We start from the raw sequence: 24120 nt of genomic DNA, 5'->3' as shown, positions 1-24120 counted from the left end.
TAGAAACATATTTTTTCCTCTTCAAAAATTTGAAAAAAATATTAATTTATCGCTTCTGTTAGTCTACAGAACAAATACGATAGATATAATGACTTATGAGTTTTCACAATTTATCTAATGCAATTAATTTAATTAGTATTATTAGTAGTAATTTAATTAGTAGATTATATTTAAATTTCTTTTAGTACAATTTGAGAACTAGGACATCAATTATTTATTATTTGTTGAATTATTAATTTTACATAAAGATTTTAAAATAATAATATTTTTACTTTTCTAAATAATGTTTATTTAATATCTATTAAATATTTTTGTGCGTGTTTGTTTCGAATATATGTATAAATTCTCGACTTATCGCACATATATGTTGCGGTAAAAAATGAAGAAATAATAAAAAAATAATCATTTAATTTTTGATCAATCGACGTTTGCCCTATTTTGAAAATTTGAAATATAAGTAAGGTTATATAATTTTGAGGATATGATACTGACGATTAAAATATAACGACTTATATTTCAAATTTCTAAGATAGGGCACAAAAGTCGAATTGATAAAATTAAATGATTATTTTTATATTATTTTTTCATTTTTTATCACAACCGACGTATATGTGTGATAAGTCGAGAACTTTTTCGCTTTTCGAAAAATTCTTGCATTCGAGAACTTTGCAAAAAGCTGCAATGCCAGTCAAGAAATTAATATGTCTGATGTTAAGTCATCGCAATCTCGGTCGAAGATGTGACCGCAAAATCCGAGCGTTAAAACCGCTCGATTATCGGATATCAGCGGAAGCCACATTCGCGTTGTTACGTGAGGGACACCCTGAAACTCGCTTGGGAAGTATTTCGGACCCACCAAGGAGCAAAAGAAAGAGAATGGGCGGGCCACGTAGATCAGGTGAAGGTCAAGCTCGCCTTGGCATCACGGACGTCTTTCTTCGCGTTTATTACGTGACCCATTCTCGTTTCTTTTTTTCTTTCTTCCCTTATCGTCGAGCGGAAATGGTCTCTCGACATTTTTACATTTTTTTTCGCGAAATATCCCTTCAATATTTTGACAGAACTTTCATGCAAAAGATTACTTAACGCTTGTGCATATAATATATGAAAGAGGCTTTTAAAAAAATTTAGTGGAAAGGAAAATATGTGAGAGAATATGTGAATTTTGTGCTACAAGAATATTTTTTCAGCATATTTCATCAGGTTCAACTTATTTAATCAATTAATTATACTATTAAATTAAATTTTATTTATTGATAAATTAATAATATATAGTGCAATTAAGATTCAGATTTTATAAATTTGTTAAAATTTATGAAAAAAATGATAAACACTGATGTACCAAATTATTGATGCTTAGATTAATAATATAATAATTGCTAATTGTTAATTTATATTATATATTCACCTGTAAATATCATTCATCTTTGATAAAAATATGTTAAAATTTTACTTTTAGGGATTTACTATGCATGGCATAATTCAATGGAATGTCATAAAATAACAATGATGTTCAAATAATATATTTCCGAAATTATAGTGTTCCATTATAATTTGCGCGTGAATTGGGAACGATTACTTTCACTCTCAAATGCAACCTTGACATTAAGAGACTATGTTGTTCACATGAAATCGCATGAGAGCGTATTTCCATACGTAATTAAAATCTTTGACTACTGTTGAAATGTGTTTATCTATCATATTTTCACGATAAATTGTGAAGAATATCTTATACATGTCATAAGTAAATATTTTAAGATGTCATATTTTTTAATTATTTTTAAGTATCTTTTAAAATTAAATTTACGATATTATGGAATTTTTTCTGAAATCTCTAATATTTATTTTTGATTAAATATCATTTCAATGCAATTACTTGTTTATTTTTATTTTTATGTTATTTATTCATGCAAATATATATTGATATATATATATATATATATATATATATATATATATACATATATATATCAATATGCATGAATAAATAACATAAAAATAAAAATAAACAAATAATTGCATTTGAATGCAATATTTATTCAAAGATTTGCATTCGAAATGCAGTTTGGTTGACACATGTCGACGGCACACCTTGACGATTGAAAGGAGAAGATCGTATCGCGGAGGTTTTACCTGGCATCCTCGGTCCAGTGAGGTAATCTCTCGAATGACGTCACCGTCTAAACTCGCCATGGGATACGTGTCGTTGAAAACGTCACACATGACCAAGTGTATGCGCGATACTTGGTCGAATCTTTTAATTGAACATTAGAATGACAAGTGACTCAACGACTCATATACGATAAGCTATTTATAATATGACACATGCTTTTAATATGAAAGAAAACTGTATAATTGCGTTTAGTTACTAATTATTGAATTATTTTCAATCAAGGAAATTGTAGAAATGTTTGTAGGAAATTGCAAGAAATAATTGAACTAATTATTGTAGTTTTTATTAAAGTTTTCTTTGTTTATGACACATCTTTTCTGCAATTTACGCTTTTTTTATATTAGATTCTCTCTTGTTTCTATAATATCCAGTTTTTTAGGAATTTGAGTTTTTTAGAAATTAGAGAGAAAGTTTTTCTAAAATTCTGTATTCTTCTCTTCTAATTCAAGCGTATCTGGAAATGATGCTCGCAAAATCATTTAAGAATCTCGCGTTTTACACAACAAAAATTCTTAATCCGAGAATAGATCAGTCGGACTGCTGTCGGTCAGATGAAAGAGTAATAAAGAAGCCCGTTTCTAAATCCACAAATTTTGATTATTTCTCTTTTTAACAGCGGTATATATATATATGTATAATCCTCAGATTCTCAGAATTTCTTCGATTCGGAAGACCCTTCGATTCCTTTGGAAGATTCCAATACCTGCTGATGCTCTGTATTTACGATAGGGACTAGACTATATTTATTACATCGTTGACTTTGAATTGTTTTGAAGCTATTTATAATGAATATTTGAATAGTCTTTACTGCATTGACGAAATAAATTTTCACATTTTGCGTTTCGCGAATAATAAAATTTTAAATCTCCAGTAAATTATTACTTTATTACTCTTGTTTGATTTAAAAAAAAATTTTTATCGACTTATATAAGTTATTAAATGTTAGATAAATATCGAAAAATATTTCAAACTAATTATGATATAAATATCACTTTCAATGTCAATTATAAATATAGATAAATTTATAAATGTATATAAAATATATTTTTTTAATTTGCGTAATATAAAATTATAATTATATAATTATCATTTATATATGACAGTATTACTTTATATTTTATTATTGAAGAGAATCAAATATATAATTGGTATATCATTCCTATAATATTAGATTCCGTATTTACGCACAGCTGCGCTTTCTCTTAATGAAGATTTACTTGTTGCGTTTTATTTGCACATATGGGTATCAATACATCGAAATTCGTTGAGTTGAAGCATTGAAGTTTCAAATACCAGTATTGCTCGATACTTTTAAAAATAATATTACATATCGGCAATTTTAAAAAAATAATATTACAGCACAATTTTGCCATATGATTACATTTACAAATTTTTTATTTCTGTTCAATTACTCATCTATTTTTTATTCAATATATTAATTATTATTATATTCAAGATACTGATGATTATTATAATACTTAATTGTAAGTATAATTCTTAATGTAAAATAACGGAAAATCTCTAAATCAAAGATGATATAAACATTTTTTTCCTTGTTTTCGTTTCGAGACGATAATCGCGTTGATAAAAATCAAAACATATACACATCCATATACGCACACAGGTATGAATAGATAAGAGGTTAAGCCTAAAGACAAAGATATATCATTGAAGTGAGATGCAATTGAAAAGTTCTCTGGCATTAGTTCATATATACATGTATATAAATATGTGTGTGTATATTTTTACAAGTATGTGTATGTTTATACATGCCTATTTGTATGTAAATATGTATATAAAAGCTAAAAAAACATACGTATACACATACATATATAGACACTTATAATATAAATTAATATACAAGGAAATAGGAAATTCTCATCTTTTTTTACTTGATTATGCTTACATGTAATTAATGCGAAAGATCGTGTCTTATATAAGAATTATTCTTTATAAAGATTTATAGCATCTATAGCATTGGAAACAAACATATCCATTATCTAATATCAAGAGGAATGCAATTGGCCTCTCCGACTTTATTATTCATTAAGATACATCGAGATAACAAGTCGATTTTTATACGTAGACGGAAAAGCAATGCAGGATTTGTTCAAATCTAATTCGCACATTTTCATAATATTATGATAATAGAAATTTTTTTTATACAATTTTAAGACTTTTATATATTTTATATATTGCCATAATTAAAAATTGCATTGAATAAAGTTACGATTGATACAAGCATTTTTATCCAACACATATAATTAACAGTATTTAAAAGCTAGTTCTTAAATTTTACATTTTAAATAGAAAAAAAATTCAAGAAGTTTTGTATACAACTATAATTTATATTTCAAATACATTGAGTAGAAAAATGCATAATATAGTATTCTAATATTGTATTATTTACATTTTTTTACGCTCTTAGTACATGACATACGCGTCTAGAAATCTTTTCTGCAACTTGTCCGTGCACTTATGAATGCATTTCTGCATCGCGGTCAAGTGAATTGGCGACTCCAAGGAGAAGCTCGACAATAGGTATCCATTTCGAATGTTCAAACAAAAGAGTAACATCTTACATTTCACTCTCATTTTCATGCATATTATTCACGTCATGGCGCCGGTAATTTAAAGCGCATATTCGCAATATTTTTTTTGTGCAATAAATGTAAATATACATAGATGTATCTAGGAAAACTTATACATTAAAATTTATCAAGATTTAAATTCTAAAAATATTTGTTATGTATATATTATTTTTATAGTACAAGATATATAAAAATAATATTTATATATAAAAATTAAGTTGATAGGCAATACGAGTCTGGTGTTGTTTTTGGTACAAACAAACAACATTTATGTAATAATGACATTTATATATATTTATTTATAATAAAAATTTTTTTGTCGACTTAATTTTTATATATTTGAATTATAAATATTTATATAATTCTTTTCTCTATGAAAGATTTCAGAAATCTTATTTTTCTGGGGCTAATCAGCTTTGATATAAAGATGTTACATTAAATGTCAGTCTATATTTGACAGCAGTATCTTTCTTCAAATGAATCGTCACGAGAAAGCTGTACATTTACGTGGGTAGAGGAACATTATACAAAGCTAGAGAATCTCGGGGGCTCGGCGTCAGGGTGAATTAGCTGGCGCTTGGCCGGTTCGCGTGTCACGGCATTAATTACGTTTTTGCTGACATCACTCGGTTAGCTCTCGGTAATTGCTGAAAATAGTCTGGATGAATCGTCACACGGTGGTGACTATTCCACGTCACGCGGACAACATCGACTGCGAAACAATGTCGTTGTCGAGGCCAGAAATAGCTGCGGCGGCTCGGATTCGGTTAAATCCGTGCGAATGAATGTATCTTTACGCGTCATATATATATTCTTGAAAGATCTGACAACCATGAGTTTTTTTTACCCTTACTGACATCTCGAGGAAACGATGCGCTCACGATTGTTGCGTGATTCTAGTAAAACGTAATCCTTCTTTTGGAATGGCATATGCTTGAATTATTAAAACATATGGAAGCAAGAAAACAAGATGTATTTTTTAAAATTATAATTATTTTAATTGATCTTTAGAGACCATACAATCGATAAATTAAAATTCCCCACTGTTTTTACATTGATATTTAAAGATAAAGTAACTTGATATGTACAAATGACGTGATTGTTTATCTACTATATCTATTATAGATCTGTTTATATGATGGTTACTTAAATCAAGATCAAATGTTGTATGTATGCATGTGGTTCTCAAGATTAGTATAATCTTTGAAGTTGATTATATTTTTTGACTTATTACATATGCATTTTCGCATTAATTGATGCATTTCATTCTTTTTTCTAATTCTTTATTTTTAAATTAAGAATTTACGACTTGTTAAAACAATCGCAATTTATATCATTCCGCTCAAAATTCGAAGATTCTGCAAATATATGCAATTTGGCGGTTTCTCAATGGATGAATCACTATGTCGAAGATATCTATTAGCACTTTCATTGCACAAACACACATGCGCTTTTCGTTAGCATCGCTTCGAAGGGTACATTGTGAAAGACTGCATCGGCTCGATTCCATAAACGAACAGCGGAAAAATATTTCCTTAATAACGCCCACTTATTCTTACTCATATTGAATAATTGAGCGATGTGATAAATCTACGAATAATAATAAGATGATGCATAATAAGACTTTACGCAACAGGAAGAAAAAACTTAATAGAATTTCTTCTCGAAAGAAAGGAAGTTACTCATTTACTAATAAATTATTACGTAAAACGAGTAAAATAATATTTAAAGTTGCATCTGTATAAAATGGAAATTCTGCATGAATTCTCTGTAAATAGATTTTATAGAATATTTTACAGAATATTTTATAGAACTAAATTAAAGAGAAAATTTCTAAAAATATTATATTGTTATTGTGTTATAATTTATTCTAAAAGTATAAAATATATTTCTTTTGCGTGCATAATCGACGAACAACAATCTCTGATTAATCTGGCATTGCCGAACATAAGAAAACGCAAAATAGGAAAGATTCGTAAACATATTTTTGAATTGTGGCCAATATTTCATCATTGTTCATTTAGCAATAGTGTATTATGTATATATAATTTAAGACCGTTCCTGTACGCGGCAAATAAATTTCTCCTCTTATTCCGCAGATTCTTCGGACATCGTAGACTGCAAATTGAAACTGATCCTCGGCCTAATATGGACCCTGATCCTGCATTATTCGATTTCTATGCCCATGTGGGACGGCGACGATGGCGAAGACAAGGGCGCTACTCCGAAGCAACGACTGATGCATTGGATTCAATCGAAAGTGCCAGATTTGCCGATCACGAATTTCACTTCCGATTGGAACGACGGCCGCGCAGTGGGCGCCCTCGTTGACGCGGTCGCACCTGGCCTCTGTCCGGATTGGCAAGATTGGAATCCCAAGGATGCGATCCAAAACGCGTCCGAGGCAATGGGCCTCGCCGACGATTGGCTTAATATTCCTCAGGTTCGCTGCAATACTAATTCGTCTAAATTCTGTTCGAGATAAAATAATTTGGCAATTTTATAATTATTTTCAAATTCATTGCAATTTCATTATGCTTTAAAATGCTTTTTTTCATTTATGGAATAGGAATATCTAAGATATATATATATATATATATATATATATATATTTATTTATTTATTTATTATTTATTAAATTTATTTATTGATAAATATTTTTTAATTTATGGAATAAGGGTGTTTAAATTATACAGTCCGTCAATTTTCGACCTTAACGAAATAACGAAGTAGATTGGCTCAAATTAAGAAGGAATTATATTGTTATTGGACCTGTATTGTTTTGAGATTGTCAATAATTAAAGAAATATTAAATAAAGAAGATCGGCCAATCTGCGTGAGTAGAAGCGCGACGAGAGTCATTCTACTGTAATCCGATACTACGAGCGCGGCGAAGCGGTGGGCGAGACATGATGGTGGTTTGCGATATATCGCAATACCGCGCCGAAAAATGACCCGTCCTTTTAGTGGCGAGAAAATGATGCGCTATCATTTCCACATCACCTTGCGGTAGATAGCATGGTGCGCTTTTTTATAGTGGTTTTCCCCATAGGGCTATTCCACTCTCAATCGAACGAATGCATTCCGATTCATCTTTTCGTTAGATATATATAAATATTTAATTCACTATTCGACTGATTGTGTTCCGACTCGCTTTTTTATTCGATATATATAAATATTAAACTTAAGTGAGTCCAAGAAGCAGATTTCGGATATTCACTGTAAGTCAGCCGCTCCTCGGGCGATCGGGACGAGATTTGAAAGGTAGTGCCGCGAAATGGTGTAGAATTTTATGCAAAAAGAACGAAATCGCTATGGCGTCCGGAAATCGAGATATAAATTGGCCGTTTTTCATCTGCGCGCGGACGGTCGAAATCGTGCACGACGCCGCGCATGTTGCCTGCCTCTCTCGCGCGATATTCACTGTAACGCGGCGAGTAAAATGGCAAGCCGAATGCAATCGTTCGATTAATTCGTTAAATATTTATATATATCGAACGAAAAGATGAATCGGAATGCAATCGTTCGATTAATTATTTAAATATTTATATATATCGAATAAAAAAGCGAGTCGGAATGCAATCAGTCGAATAGTGAATTAAATATTTATATATATCAAACGAAAAAATGAATCGGAATGCATTCGTTCGATTAATTCGTTATATATATATATATATATATATATATATATATATATATATGTCATTCCTTCTTAATTTGAGCCAATCTACTTCTTTATTTCTTAAGGTCGAAAATTGACGGACACTCTGTATATATATATATATATATATATATATATATATATATATATATATGTAAATATAAAAAAAATATATATATATAAATTATTTATATATATATTCTTATTATTTATATATATAATAGAATATTTATATATATTAATTAATTAATTAATTAATTATTTTTGAATACGGAATACTTATGAATTACATTTGTGAATCATCCTTATTTCAGCTCATTAAACCTGAAGAGATGGTAAATCCAAATATCGATGAGATGTCGATGATGACATATCTATCGCAATATCCGAATGCGAAATTGAAAACGGGTGCACCTCTGCGTCCTCGCACGAATCCAAACAGGTAAGAATAATATACTCTATACTATTGTATCCAGATCACTCGTACATTTTTAAAGCGTCAGTGAAAACGTATTTCCTATTTTTTGTTGAAAAGTCAAACTGAAAAATAATTTTTGATAGCACTTGAATCGCATATAACTTCTTTTTGATTCTCAATCCTGAATATTTGTAAAATAATGGCAATTGTGTATGATATTCTAAACATTGCCAAATAGTTTACATGATTTTTGTTTTTTAAAATTATATCGTAGTAAAAAAAAAACTTCAAAATGCTACAATCAGCACTGTTTATTATGATCTTCATCATAATTTTCTCCATTTTTTTTCTCGTGTCAACATACAATAAAATCCAGTATTCGTATAGATCGCTGGTATGGTGATTTAATTAATTAACCAATTTATTTCTCATTTCTCGGTCGCAGCATCCCACCGCCGCGGTAAGTCGCGCAATAATCATGTATTTTGACGTATAACGTTTTTACGCAATTAATGTTCGCCGCCTTGATCGTAGCGTTTTAGATCTATCTCTTAACCCACAACATCCCTAATTGCTATTTTATCTGTACGTACATACATACATATATATAAAAGACGTAGTTAATCGACCACACTGGCAATTTTTCTACCTCAATAAAATTGCCAGTGTGATCGATTAACTACGTCTTTTAACGTACGTCGATTAACTACTTATATAAATATATAAATAAATAAATGTAATATGTATAAATAAATAAATATATAATAAATATATACATATATATATTTATTATATATTTATTTATTTATACATATATATACATGTACATAAAAGCCTGATAGAGTAAACAAAGGTAGTACGCGGCTGGCGAATTCACGATTTACAAACTTATCGCACAGAAAAACAAGGGGGAGTTTGATTAATTAGCGCTCAACATCATTCCACATATTTTCTTAGATTTTTACGAATAAATATATTATAACGCCATCATTAATTATCCTCTCTCTATACATACATGTACATGAAAGTCTTACGGGAAGCCTCGAATTGGACTAACCGGATAGTGAGTGGCCGCAAGTTTTGCAGAAGGTTACGCGCTTGCAATTTGTTTAGAAGGGAACGATGCAAATCGCGCAAATCATGATAGCACAAAGCAACGCTTGTAACGTTGAATGGCGATTGAGTTTATTTAACGTATTGATGTAACAACATTGCGGCCGCTGGCTGATCAGCTCGCCTTTTCTCATGGTGCTTTCTTATACAGAGTGCGCGCTTATGGTCCTGGTATAGAGCCAAGCGGTCCGATCGTCGGTGCACCGGCCAACTTTACCGTGGAAACCTTCTCTGCTGGGAAGGGTAACGTGGACGTCACCGTCGACGATTCTAAAGGCAACAAACTACCGGTAAAGATAAATTTTATATTTATTACATTATTTATTTCAATAATATTTTTAAAAAATTGCTAAATTATTAAGATGTTTTAAGAACATTATTGAGGAAGAATAGTTTTCAATATAAAAAATTGGAGATATAAAATTCTTTCCAAATTTTCCATGGATCGAAAACCTGCAACCTGTACCTAATATTAAATAGATACGTGCTATTGTCGAGTGCAAGACCGGAAGGCGAGAGATGTTTATCGAGAATAATTACGCTGCAGGACGTGGACACGAAGTGATGCAATGGCTATTTGTGTATCGCGTTGACGATTACGTATTATTTCAATATACATATAAGCATTCGTGATACGGTGCAAGTTGAACGAACGCCATCGCATTTTTTTGTACGCGTGTCTGTTCTTACGCGTCATCTTCATCATCTTCATGATGTCAATTGCATTTTCAAGGTTGATATCAGGTTCAACAAGGACAGGAACTTGACATATTCGGTGTCGTACACTCCGAAGACGGAGGGTCCACACAAAGTGAAAGTGCTCTTCGCTGGTAGAGAGATTCCGAAGAGCCCGTACATCGTCAATATCGAAGGACATGCCGGTGATTCGAGCAAAGTCACGGCGAGCGGACCGGGTCTGCAAACGGAAGGAGTCGTGGTGAACAGACCTACCTTCTTCGACATCTTTACGAAGGATGCTGGTCGCGGTGTGCCAGAAGTCATCATCTTGGATCCTCAGGTAAAAAGCCTGATGCCATTCATTGCATTAATGTATGCATTAATGTATTGTTGAAAATAATTGACGCGCGAGAAACTATTTCGTTATCAAATATTATCTTATCGAAGTATTTATGTTCTTTATTGCAGGGTAGCAAAACCGCGGTGCCAGTGAAACTGCGCCAGACCTCGCCAGACGTCTGGAGGTGTGAATACGTGTCGCCAGTGACGGGTCTGCATTCCGTCAATATTTTCTTCGCCGGCAAGCCCATACCCGGAAGTCCCATCGGCGTCAATATCGTGCCGGTTTCCGACGCAAAAAAATGCAGAGCATACGGACGTGGGTTGCTGTCTACTGGCGTTCGCGTTCAGGACGTCGCCGACTTTGTCGTCCTGACTAAAGACGCCGGAGAGGGTATACCGGATATCCGCATAATCGGTCCGGGAGGTGTCAATCGACCGGTGCAGTAAGTGTAACATTATCTGATTCGCAAGTACTTTATTTCTGTAGAATTTTATTTTTTGCATTGCTTACAATTTCTTGTTATTTTTCAATAATTCCATCAAAGATAAAATAAAATAATTATTTTAAAATATTGTAAAAAATTTGATTTAAATTTAAATTTAAAAAGAAAAAAAAGAAAAATAATACATGGCGTTACATATAATGTTGTATTTTAAATTTTAATATTAATAATTATTTAATTGTTCTAGAATGTCCAAGATCGACGCTACGACTTACGCATGCCATTACACGCCGATTAAGGAAGGCCGTCACGTGGTGATGATTACGTATGGCGGCAAAGAGATTCCCAAGTCGCCCTTCGAGGTCAATGTTGGTCCTTACAAGGAATCCAACATCAGAGCCTTCGGACCAGGCTTGCGTACAGGCATCGTCGGCCATCCGGCGAAATTTACGGTGGACACAAATGGTGAGACCGGTGCTCTTGGCTTTTCTATCGAGGGCCCGTCCAAAGCGAAGATCGAGTGCAATGATAATGGCGATGGAACCGCCGATGTTTCTTATCTGCCTACCGCACCGGGACAATACGCGGTCCATATCCTCTGCGATAACGAGGACATTCCTAAGTCGCCTTATATAGCGACTGTCTCGCCCAAAACGGACTTCGATCCAGAAAAGGTAAATCTGAGACTCTATTGCATCGTTTTTACCATAATTTTTCATTCTAATGACAATTTTTTTTAATATCTGTTTCTGCAATTTTTGCACACGTGTAGGAGTGTACAAAATGTACAGTGTTTTAGATTTTCCCCACACACATACTTTTTTGTTTATATTTTGAAGCACTTTACGCAATAATGTGATAAAAAAGATTATCGTTTCTGTGTTTAATAAACTCAATATCGATCGAATTGATAATATACTATTTTTATTAATCTGTGCAGGACAAATAAATATGTAAATTGGAAATATTATTGTACAGGTTGAAGTTCATGGGCCAGGAATTCAACCCGAAGGTGTTGCCAGAGATAAACCGACGTATTTTACAGTGGACGCGAAAAAAGCTGGTCAAAAAGCGGCTTTGGAAGTTGTCATTCAGGATGCTCTTGGAAGGGAAGTTCCTTTCAAATTAGACGAGAAGAGAGATGGAACTGTTCAAGCACATTATACACCTACATCCAGTTCTCAACATGTTGTAATGGTAAGAATATTGATTTCTAAAGAGTTGATTATTTTTTTGCTACATGTTGTTTATATGATTATACAAATCGATTTTATTATAATTTTAGTATAACAAAAAATTCAACAAAATATTCACGATTATTTTAATGAGACGTCATATCAAATTTTATTTGAATTAATTCTATGTTTATAATATAAATGATATCTTGAAGCTAGAAATATTAAAATAGTCAAAATGAAAATTTTTAGCATAATAAATTGACTATTTTATATAAATAAAAATAAATAATATGCATATATAAAAATATAAAAATATTAATAATTAGAATATTAATTTAATTTGATAATTTTCTAAAAAATACCATCTTTCAGGTAAATTATGGTGGAGTGGCCACGAAAAAATCTCCATACAGAATTAAAATAGCCTCGCCTTTGAATCCCGCTATGGTTTCCGCTTTTGGTCCTGGTCTCGAGAAAGGAGTGAAATCGAATGTTCCTACGCATTTTAATGTCGATTGTCGAGAGGCTGGGCCTGGCAAATTGGACGTCAAACTGCTGTCTCCTGAAGATCGAGAACTTCCGATTTCGCTTACGGATAATGAGGATGGAACGTACACCGTAGATTACATGCCCCCTCAACCAGGAAACTATACTGTAAATCTCAACTATGGCGGTCTGAGCGTACCTCAGTGTCCCATTAAAATCAACGTTCAGCCTCACGTGGACGTGTCTAAGGTTAAGGTGGACGGCTTGGAACCAAGTGAGTACAATTGTCATTTTTTAAAGTGTTGTCTAATATTTCAATTTTATGAATACGAAACACTGTCTATTTCTACTCAAGATTTAATTAATTATTTGATGAATATTTTAAAAACTGCAAAACATAATCGAACTACGTTAATAAGTGGAGTGTGATATTTCATGAGAAATATGTTGAAACTTTAACAAATAATTATAAAATAGTTATAATTGTTCGTTAATAGGTAAAAGATATTTTATTTTTAATTTTATTATAATACATAAAATGAATTTATATAAACTTAATAATTTAGATTAAAATTATACTTAATAATTTAAAAAACAAACTTAAGCAACTAATTTTTAATACAGACTATTTTGATAACTTGTTAGAATCATTTATTTGAAAAAAGAATTTATGAATGTGATTAGTTTTATACTTGAAGTAAAATTTTGCACTTGAAAATTCAGTGATATACTCTGACAATTATTAATTCGAAATGGAAATTATTAATCATGTTAGAATTGCGCGCTTTCGGCAGTCATTGAAAAAATAATTTGAAAAATAATTTCCGTCTTATGATATATAACCGACATTCTTTTCGAGGATCTTTAGGGTTGTTACCAAGACATTTATTCTAGATTTTTGAAATACGCGCTGCCAAGGTCTCGCGAATAGATGTTCCGCTGGAGCGTAAACAGCAGATAGTTTATTTATAACTGCGCTCACGAATTCCTCACATTGACACGTACACAGTTCGCGTTTCGTCTAAAAATATATTACGCTTCGGCGCTCAATTGAACGCTTTGCGTCTTTCATGTAAACTTTAACTGGAATTTCGCGGAGAAACATAACAGTTTCACTTTCCATTAGATATAAAATTCGAAGAACGTGTCTGAAAAAGATCAATATATGTTTTTTTTTTCAGAAATATTAAATAATTATTTCTGCACGCGCTAAATAATATATTTATTTTAATTAAATGCATTCTTATCTAAAATACATTTCACAATCGGGACGAGGTCATTATACTTGGGATATGCTTTGCTTAATTCACACGCACATTGCGGGCTTGTGTATGCAGCAAACGGCTTTTTTTCTCACGATTCGATGCAGAATTAACTGTTATTGTATAATATCGCGCGATGGACGTCTCGATGTACTTGCCGGTGACAATTTCGTCTATTTTACCTGGGCATAATTCATTAGAATACAAAATCAGAGAAGGATTAATGGATGTAAATTTGCCAAGAATTGCAGACTTAATTTTCGATGACTTTATATTACGATCATTTCTCTTTTTTTTCGCGTCAGTTCCTAAATAATCATAAATCCTCTGTTCGATTGCTATCGCGATCTAACCGGCAAGTCGACGCGACGTTCCCTCGCACACGGGCCGTCGTCCCGTCGCGCCAGCACAAAGCGAAAAATCGCGCACACATCGTGGCTCACCACGAGAAAACCCGCAAACGTCCTCGCAGCGGCCCCGGTGAACAGCCTGCAGCAGTTCCGCGTGATAACGCAGGAAGCGGGCAGGGCGGCGGACTTCCAGGTGGCGATCACGGCTCCTTCCGGCAACCGCGTCAAGGCGCACGTGGTGCCGACCCACGAAGGCTACCTGGTGAACTTCACGCCCACCGAGCTCGGCGAGTATCTCCTGGGCATCAGCTTCGGCGGCGAACCGATCTCGAACCAACCCTACCGGCTCACCTGCGTCCACGGCTCCGACCCGGCCAAGGTGCGGGCCTCCGGCCCCGGTCTCTCCCACGGTGTGGTCAACAAACCGGCCGAGTTTATAATCGACACGCGGGGTGCCGGCCAGGGTGGCCTTGGCGTGACTGTCGAGGGTCCCTGCGAGGCCGCTATAAATTGCAGGGACAACGGCGATGGCACTTGCTCCGTCGCCTATCTGCCCACCGAGGCCGGCGATTACGGCATCAACATCACTTTCAACGAACAGCACGTACCGGGCTCGCCTTTCCAGGCCATTGTCGTGCCGGACGCGGACCTCTCCAAGATCAAAGTCACCGGGAACGGCATCCAGCCACACGGTACCGTTAAGGACGCCAGCACGGAGATCGTTGTGCGATTTTCCAAGTTGAGAGAATGCCGTGACTTGCTGATCTCTGATTTGCGCGACGAGTTTCTTAACGTGTTTCAGGATTTTGCAAGGGTGATTTAAATGGTTGCATGGGAAATGAATGCATTTTCTAAGATCTTCGATCTGTTTGACAAGTTGCATGCCTATTGCGATATCTGAGAAAAGCTTGTTGTTCCGAGTTTTGTCGTCGTAAATTTAAAAGACTGAAATACCCTGGAGACTATTCTAAAACACGTTGCGAAATCTGATATGTATAGCGATGCATGCATTTTTTGTAACTATGCTTTTCACGATTATCATATCCTCTGCTGCAGAGTTTTCAAGCGCACGTGATAAGATATCTGAGAATGCTAGAAGAATATATTTGTACTTGAAGACATGTTTGTAGAAAGAGTATAGAGGGCAAACACTTTTAAATTTGTAATAATACTTATTTCTTTCTATAATCATGGCTTCATTTTTAGTTTGCCTAATAAGTAAAAAAAAATCCAATGCTCTACATAATCTTATAGTATGCTATCTTGTGATTTTTTATATTAATCATTAACTCGAAAAGATTGTTTTATATTATTTTATAATATATGCTTATGTATTTTAACGAATAATTTTTGAGATTATATTTTTTTGTTTGTTTGAAAACTAAAAAATATAGATATTTGATTAAGTTGTAGATGATATTTTAGATGTATGAGAATGAATTTAAAGACTTGTAATACTTATAAAACACATTTGAAAATGATTTCCATTCAGTATAAATTTATTGTAATAAGATAATAATAAAAATATTGTGCGATAAATCTTATACAAAAATTTATACTGTTTTAAATTATAATCTCAGACATTAATATAAATAAAAAAATATTAATTAAAATACAAAATAATAATCAAGATAATACAGTATCATAGATTTTATTTTTAAATAAAATGCAGTTTCTTAAAATGCATTGACTGCGTTCGCAAAAGAATCGATTTCAAATTTTTACATATGGAAAAATCTACAGTTTCGTTCTAGGATGACGAAATTCAATTGCAAAGAATTATTATTCGATAAATGCATTTATAGAAAGAAATTCAACTATTTTCCCTTCATCATATCTTATCGTATCTTGCAGGTTTACATGTGAATAAGCAAGCGACGTTCACGATAGACACGAGAGACATCGCCAAATCGAAGACAGACGACGGTAAGGTATCGTGCACCATAAGCAATCCTAGTGGTGGAAAAACCGAGAAGCTCATCATCCCCCAGGGTGATGGCACTTATCGCGTCAGCTACACGCCTTTCGAGGAGGGTTGTCACACCATCGATATTCTCTACGACAACGTGCCTATCCCAGGTTCCCCTTTCTCCGTGAACGTGCAGCGCAGTTCTGATCCCAGCAAATGTCGCGCTTACGGTCCCGGACTGGAAAAAGGCATTGTGAACAAGACGAATCGCTTCACGGTGGAAACCAGAGGTATGCAAGTCAACATTTCGATTCGATAAATTTCCGACGTTAACGTTATAATTTTTTACGAATTAAATAGATAAGTTTAAAAAAATTTATTGCGTATAAATAAAATGATAACTATCAAATTTATATTTGCATTAGAAATGTATTTAAATGTTCATTTTTTCATGTTTGAAAATTCAGAAAAATTGATTGACAGAATAGGAAATATCTTCAGATTTAAAAAAAAAAATTTATTTAATTTTTCTTATATGGCTAATATTAAAAATTAAAGAGATCATGTATTGAAAATTTTTATGAGTGATGATTAAATTTTTTTCGATATGAAAATGATCGCAGAAGAAAATAGAAAATTAGAGAGGAAATAATATGATTTTCTTTCAGAGGCTGGCAACGGCGGTTTGGGTTTGTCGATCACTGGTGACGGGGAAGTCAAGGTCGAAGCCAAGGATAACTACGACGGTTCGTGCACCGTCGAGTACGTTCCTACGGAACCCGGTGACTACGAGATCGGCATCAAGTTCGCCGAGCAGAACATACCCGGTTCACCATTCAAAATCGAGGTGGTGTCGGACTCGGAGGCGAAGAATGTGATCGCTTACGGGCCCGGCTTACAACCGGAGATGGTACGCGAGGGTGTACCCGCCAAGTTCACCGTAGACACGTCGAAGTGCGCGAAAGCGGCGCAACTGGATGTCAGATTGTCGACCGACAAAGGACAAGCGCAAAAGCCGCAGATCAAGAGCAAAGGCGATGGTCTATATGAAGTGACGTATCAACCACCGCCCGCCGGAAGTAACGTGCACATTGGCGTGACCTACGACGGCGAAGACATCAATGGAAGTCCGTACAAGATAAAAGTTTTACCCACCGTCGAGCCCAGCAAGGTGACACTGTCGGGTCCCGGCGTGTCGCCTGTCTGCACCGCTTCTTTCCCCACTGACTTCGTCGTGGACACTTCCGAGGCCGGATACGGCGATCTCGAAGTTCAAGTTGTGGTGAGTAATATTTCGATTTTTGCATCTGATATTGTATCACTGATATGATAAAGAATATTTGCAAAGATAATTGCGATTAAAGATAATAATAACTTCAAAATAATAATTGACAAATATGACAGAGAGAGAGAGAGAGAGAGACAGAGAGAGAGAAGATTCTGATAAATATTAGAATTAAAGTTTATTTAAAAATATCAATTTGATGATTAATTTTTTTTATTTTTATTAAAAGATTTTTATATATATAAAAAGAAAGTAATTTCATATGTAATGATAGTAAAGCTTATTGATAAATTTGATTATTAAATAATTATCCGATTAGACAGGATAACGTCTTAGATCAGAGTTATAGCGAATAAAAGTTGTAATATTTGCAACTTTTGCATTAAATTGTTACGTATATTGAAATAGGATATTATTAAATCTTGTTACAATAACTTTTTAATTGAATATTTGTAAATATCAGAAAATTTTACTACATTATAGTTTTATAATATAAACATTTTTTTAAATTGTTAAAATTACTGTAATTTATATATGTTTTTTCGCTGAATTTTCATCTGTTTTTTTTTTCTTTTTTAACTTGCTTTTTAATTATTTTGAATTTATGGAAGCCTACGATATCAATTACGGATGTCGATGAGGACCTATTACCTTATGAAGAAGACCATTTTCCGACATCTTAACATTACACCTTATATCGAAACATCTAAGAAATATTAAACATCTTCTGGATGAACTTGCTATTTTTTTAGAGAAAGAAGATTACTTTTATATTGAAAAAAATTGTAAATTGTAATTATTTTAATATTCAGTTGTAAAAATCTTCAAAATAATCTCACTAATTTTTAGTATTAGCGGGAAAAATTAAATAAATTTTTTTATAAAAAAATTAAATTATTATTATATGTGTTTATTAAAATATATTGTATATAAAAGTGCAACCAAAAAAATAGCAGTTAAAATTTACTAATCCTTTATATTTGATTGTATTCAGGTTTACTTTAGCATATTAATATTCAATGATGTTATTATATAAATAGAAATAAATAAGTAGATTTTCTTTATTAATTTACATTAATACATAAAACATAAAAGCTAAAAATATTAACGAATAATATCGATCTGTTCAATTATAATAGAATGCACAAAACAATAAATAGGAAGATATGTAAATATATAAAAATATGTAACATATATAAAAATATGTAAATATATATAAATATATAACAATATATGCATATAAAGATTTTTAGAGTGTTTTTTATTTTTCTTTTTTTTATAAATATTAAAATACGTAGAATAGTATATAAGAAACTTAATAAGATAAAATATAATTTCTCTGTATTTCTTTAATTATTGTGATTTATTTCATTATTTACACAATTATAATATTTTAACAAAATTTATAACAAATTTATAATATTTTATTAACTTCTATTTCTCGTAATTTATCTGAAAATCTTAAGCACAGTACACAATACTTCAGCACAATCGCCAACCTCAGTGTAAACATTATACGAGCTGTTTCCAATATCACCAAAATAAATTGACCTATCATCTTGACAGATTTTTCAAATTATTTTGGTACCAGAGAGCCATGTACCTATCAGAACCTTGCTTTTGCTTTGCTAAATCACTATACAGACCATCAGTCATATTTACATGTACGATACATGTAATAGTAGATATAATTCTTTCCAGACAAACGGGTGTATCGAATGTCAAGCGATGATTAGCGAGTGATTAATGAATCATAATTTTTCAATTAATGATTCCTTGAATTGTTTCAGGGACCGGATCAAGTGCCGCGCAGGGTAGAAGTGCAGGACCTCGGCGACGGTAAATACAAAGCGACCTATCTGCCGGATGACTGCGGCCGTTACAAGGTCAACGTGAAATACGGCGGCAAAGAAGTGCCAGGCAGCCCGGTGAGCGTGCAAAGCGTTTCCACCGGCAAAGCGGACCAATGCAAGATCAAAGAGGGCATTCAGCGCACTTTGGCTCAGGGTGAGGAGTACTGCATCACCGTGGATACCGAGAATGCAGGCCGCGGTGCAGTGACCTGCCGCATCCGCTCCACTTCCGGAAGGTAAGCACTCCAGGCCCGATTTAAATCCGGTTATTTCGGAAAAGATGAATCAGAGCGACAGAGAGATACTGCGGAAGACGTTAAAACTCACTCTCGCAGAAATTATTGTCAAATCAAAGATAGCGTGCTATATAATTTTCTTTTCGATAATCTCCGATGCCGCTACATTTGTGACTAACGTATATATGAAAAATATTTATTTTACAAAAAGATATTGCATGTAGCATTTATCAGAAATATTTCGTTATTTATTTGATTTAAATTGTGTGTCTCTCTCAGATTTCTAATTTTTGCAAGCAAAATGATTGATAAAAAATCATCTCGTTTATTTATATAATGCTCATGTACTTTTAATATATTAAAAATATTAAAAATATTAAATATATTAAAAATATTCATTTTAAATATTAAATATTCATTTAAATATTCATTTAGTATTCACTTTCATATCTAAATTGATCTTGTGTTCGTGTGTAAAAGCGGTTTATATTTTTATCGCATATCTCACTCTTGTGTTTTTCAATCTTTGTACAAGACTCCAGACGAAAATTCCATTTTATTTTAAATACGTCGCGCCATCGCGGTCCACTTATTTTTAATTCATAGGCGAATTCAAGAGAGATTTTTCTTGCTCTCTTATGCTTCTCTTTTTGAATAAGAGTTAAACAAAGTTAAAAAAAAATTAGTATCTTATTGTTGTACAATTTCATAATATACGTTATCTTTAATAATAATTAAATATTAAAATATTTTTTTATTCTTCATTTTATACAGTCATTAACTATTTTTTTCAAATAATAAATAAAATATTCTCAAAACTGCCGTTTGTGATTTGTAATTGTAAGAGTTTGTAATTGTAAGAGTTGCGACAAATCAGTGAATTTATTAGACGGATTAAACAACAATAAGTTTCTTATGTTTTTTAAAAATATTTTGTACACGATAGCGACCAATAACGATATATCGGGATTAGTTTCTAGATGTAAAGATGTTAATGACTAATCTGTCATAAATCTTGTAACAAATTCGGGAGAAATCAGAATCATGGCATGCTGCCATTACGAACATCATGTACGAGAGAATAACACGTTTGTGGTTCGTTGCGTATTTCTGGTTAATCGTATGCAATATCCATACTAATTACCATACTCTAACTTTGAAATTAAACATCGTGTTAGCTTAATCCAAGAACGCATATTTATAAGTATATATCTATAAGAGAAAAAATATATATTTAATATCTTTAATAATACTTTTAATGCCGGCAGTGAAGAATATCAGATCGAAAGATTATTTGGAAAATATTAAAATTAATTAATTTTTATAATAACGTATATGGAAATCATTTATCAGCAATAATGGATTACTGATGGTGTTAATAAAATTTCTTTCATATACAACAATAATCTTTCACATAAAAATTGAAACATAGATGTATAATATTTTATTATTTCTTATTTATAATATATTGTTGTGTTTATTAATTTATTTAATTAATTTTAATTTTTTATTTTATTTTTGTGTTTATTTTATTCTTATTATCAGTGCACCTAGATCACGAAAATTGAAATCTTGCTACATTCTTTTAATTTTCTATCAAATAATTATGTATAATTCATAATTTTGTAAATTTTATATACTTTTTTATTAATTATATATTTTTGAACAGTTTGTATAAAATTTATGAAGTATATCAAAGTTAATTAAAAAAGCATATAATATACAGTTTGATACAGTTTGATACTTATATCATGTTACTCTTTCAATTAAACTCACTTACAACTCATATTACTCTGGCAATTAAATATGTTAGATAAATTAGACATATATATATATCCTTCTAATTGGTATAGTTGATGCCAAGCTATAAATTATTTTATATTCTTTCTCTGAATGGGAGCCACATTGAATTTCGTCATAAAGTCATTTACTTTGGTCATTCACCTTGTTTGTTAAATTTAGTAATAATTTAATTGAATTTAAATTAAATATAATTTTGTAATACTTTACTTTATATTTACATCAATAACATTTACATAATCAAATAATATGATAATCACATATAATCATCTCGTAAACAGACTTTTCAGCAAAAGTTTTCCAGTATAATAATACACAGGAAGAGCTATAAAATATTATATTCAATTTATATTATATTTATAATGTAAACTTTGGATACTTTTATCTTATCTCTTTATATTTTTATAGCTCTTTATTTATATAACATTTTAATTATAAAATCCATGCAATCGAGAGAGAGGACACAGTTTAAATTAACCTTAATCATATTGTTATGACAAAATTAGAAATGATAAATCGTATAATGACAAAATAATTTGTTTTACTATAAAACATTTCTTGTTATGAAACTTGTTTATTGCAATATCAACATGGAGACAGTCGTAGTAGTGTCTCGCATTTGTGCGATTATGTTCTTCGTGAGTATTTCGGGAGCACTAGATAGACTTGCACTTATTCTACTCATACATCGTGCACATTCATGCATAACTACTATGTTGTTCTTGGATTTTAACTTGGAATTTAACTCTAATCGAATCAAGTATAAATGCATTCTGAACACTGACAGTAGCACGTACAGCTGCTATCTCATAAATCATCGTATTATCTTGCGTTATTCAAGCTGGCAGTGAGTGTCTTCTGTCAAGAAGATACTTCAGAACGGACCAATTTTTATCCTAGGTATACCGAATGATAAAATACTACATCACATTTAGTGTCTCATAATAAACATCATTTTCAAAATACATTTTATATAAGACAATGTCCTGTGACAAATAATTGTTTATATTTTAAAATAGAACGCATTTATTAAATATAATAACAGCATTTATTAAAAATAGATTCTGTCATCAAGATTTTCTCTCTATATTATATATATATTTACTTTTATTTATCAAAGTTTTGAAATAACTAATGGAAAAAAATATTTCTCTATAAAAAAAAAATAAATAGCAGATTTTCTTAAGTTTTTAAATTGCACCTAACAAAAATTATATTTAGATAATATCAAATTACGAAACTAATTTTTATTATTTTAACACAAATAATAATCTAACAGGTTTCTGAGCAGGTTTATAATTTCTTAAAAAAAAATACTTGTCTTTGCAATTAAAATGTACGAATGACAATATATTTGTTTACTATAATTTTATAATATGTTACTTTTGTGAAAATTATTGATTTTGTTTCTTTTCTGAGGAAATACAGATATAGAGAAATTTTCCATTTAATTGATTTATGTGAACACACAGTTCTCGACTTTCTTAAATTTTTCTCCCATCGGACGAAAAATAGACAATTTCTTTTAAATATAAATATATATATTTTTTAAATTAAATTTTAAAATTGTTTAAATTTCCATTTTTTATTCTGTGTAAAAATTAAGAGAGCAATTTTAATAATTATGAATAAAATCTAATAATAGTAAGACACTGTTTAAAACGTTCGCATAATTTATTATTAAATGAAATTGTAACAATGTCACGAAAATTTACTCGAAAATTTCTTGAATGGCTCTCTGTTCTATATTTTAATACATGAATAATATTTCGCGATAATTTCAGTGAAGTCGTTGACATTGATATAGAGGACAACGGTGATGGCACTGTTAACATTTACTATACCGTTGCCGATGCCGGAGACTATACCCTCAGCATCAAATTTGGCGGACAACCGGTGCCTGATGGATTCTACACTTTTACGGTAATTATGCACACATTTTTTATACTTTAAATTTTGGACTACCTTCATATATTCAAAATAAAACTATTAAGAGTTTGCAAAATTCTTTGTATAATATTATCAATAATATATAAGAATTTAACATTAATATATAAATCCGTTACTAAATTTTTTTTAATTTTCTTGAAAATTTCTTCTTGTTTTATAGTTACATTATATTTTAGTTACATTATGCGAGAGAAACTTTAATGAGTAGAACCCTCGAATTTTCTCGCTTATTTATCACCAGCAAATGTGACACCGAATTTATCTCTGCAATATACAAAGTAATTATATGAAACTAGACCGTGAAGCAGGCGCTAATGAAAGTGTTATATCTTGCCATACTTGACAAAATTGTCATACCATTACTTGATACAATTTTTTTTATTCTATTCTTG

The 24120-nt window shown here is 31.7% G+C and overlaps 1 protein-coding gene across 5 annotated transcripts in view; it reads left to right on the top strand.

Annotated features, from left to right (window-relative positions):
- The window catches only part of LOC105249451 (filamin-A), a 50663-nt gene that overhangs the window by 7920 nt on the left and 18623 nt on the right, over positions 1-24120 (top strand). For 2 of the 5 annotated variants that reach the window (XM_011254928.3, XM_011254927.3), the window contains 14 exons: positions 6864-7207; positions 8740-8867; positions 9289-9303; positions 10108-10246; positions 10690-10974; positions 11103-11419; positions 11667-12093; positions 12398-12616; positions 12970-13357; positions 14818-15387; positions 16550-16894; positions 17273-17886; positions 19680-19978; positions 23563-23701. In XM_011254928.3, the coding sequence (XP_011253230.2) occupies positions 6864-7207; positions 8740-8867; positions 9289-9303; positions 10108-10246; positions 10690-10974; positions 11103-11419; positions 11667-12093; positions 12398-12616; positions 12970-13357; positions 14818-15387; positions 16550-16894; positions 17273-17886; positions 19680-19978; positions 23563-23701 (4229 nt within the window). The remainder of the gene's footprint in view (positions 1-6863; positions 7208-8739; positions 8868-9288; positions 9304-10107; positions 10247-10689; positions 10975-11102; positions 11420-11666; positions 12094-12397; positions 12617-12969; positions 13358-14817; positions 15388-16549; positions 16895-17272; positions 17887-19679; positions 19979-23562; positions 23702-24120) is intronic. The other 3 variants (XM_011254930.3, XM_011254931.3, XM_011254932.3) reach the window with 3 other exon arrangements.

This window comes from Camponotus floridanus, unplaced genomic scaffold (assembly GCF_003227725.1).
Source record: "Camponotus floridanus strain SB8 unplaced genomic scaffold, Cflo_v7.5 scaffold10, whole genome shotgun sequence".
Classification (NCBI taxonomy): domain Eukaryota; kingdom Metazoa; phylum Arthropoda; class Insecta; order Hymenoptera; family Formicidae; genus Camponotus; species Camponotus floridanus.
Note: the sequence above shows the minus strand (reverse complement) of the source record. Positions and strands in the feature narration are given on the sequence as shown.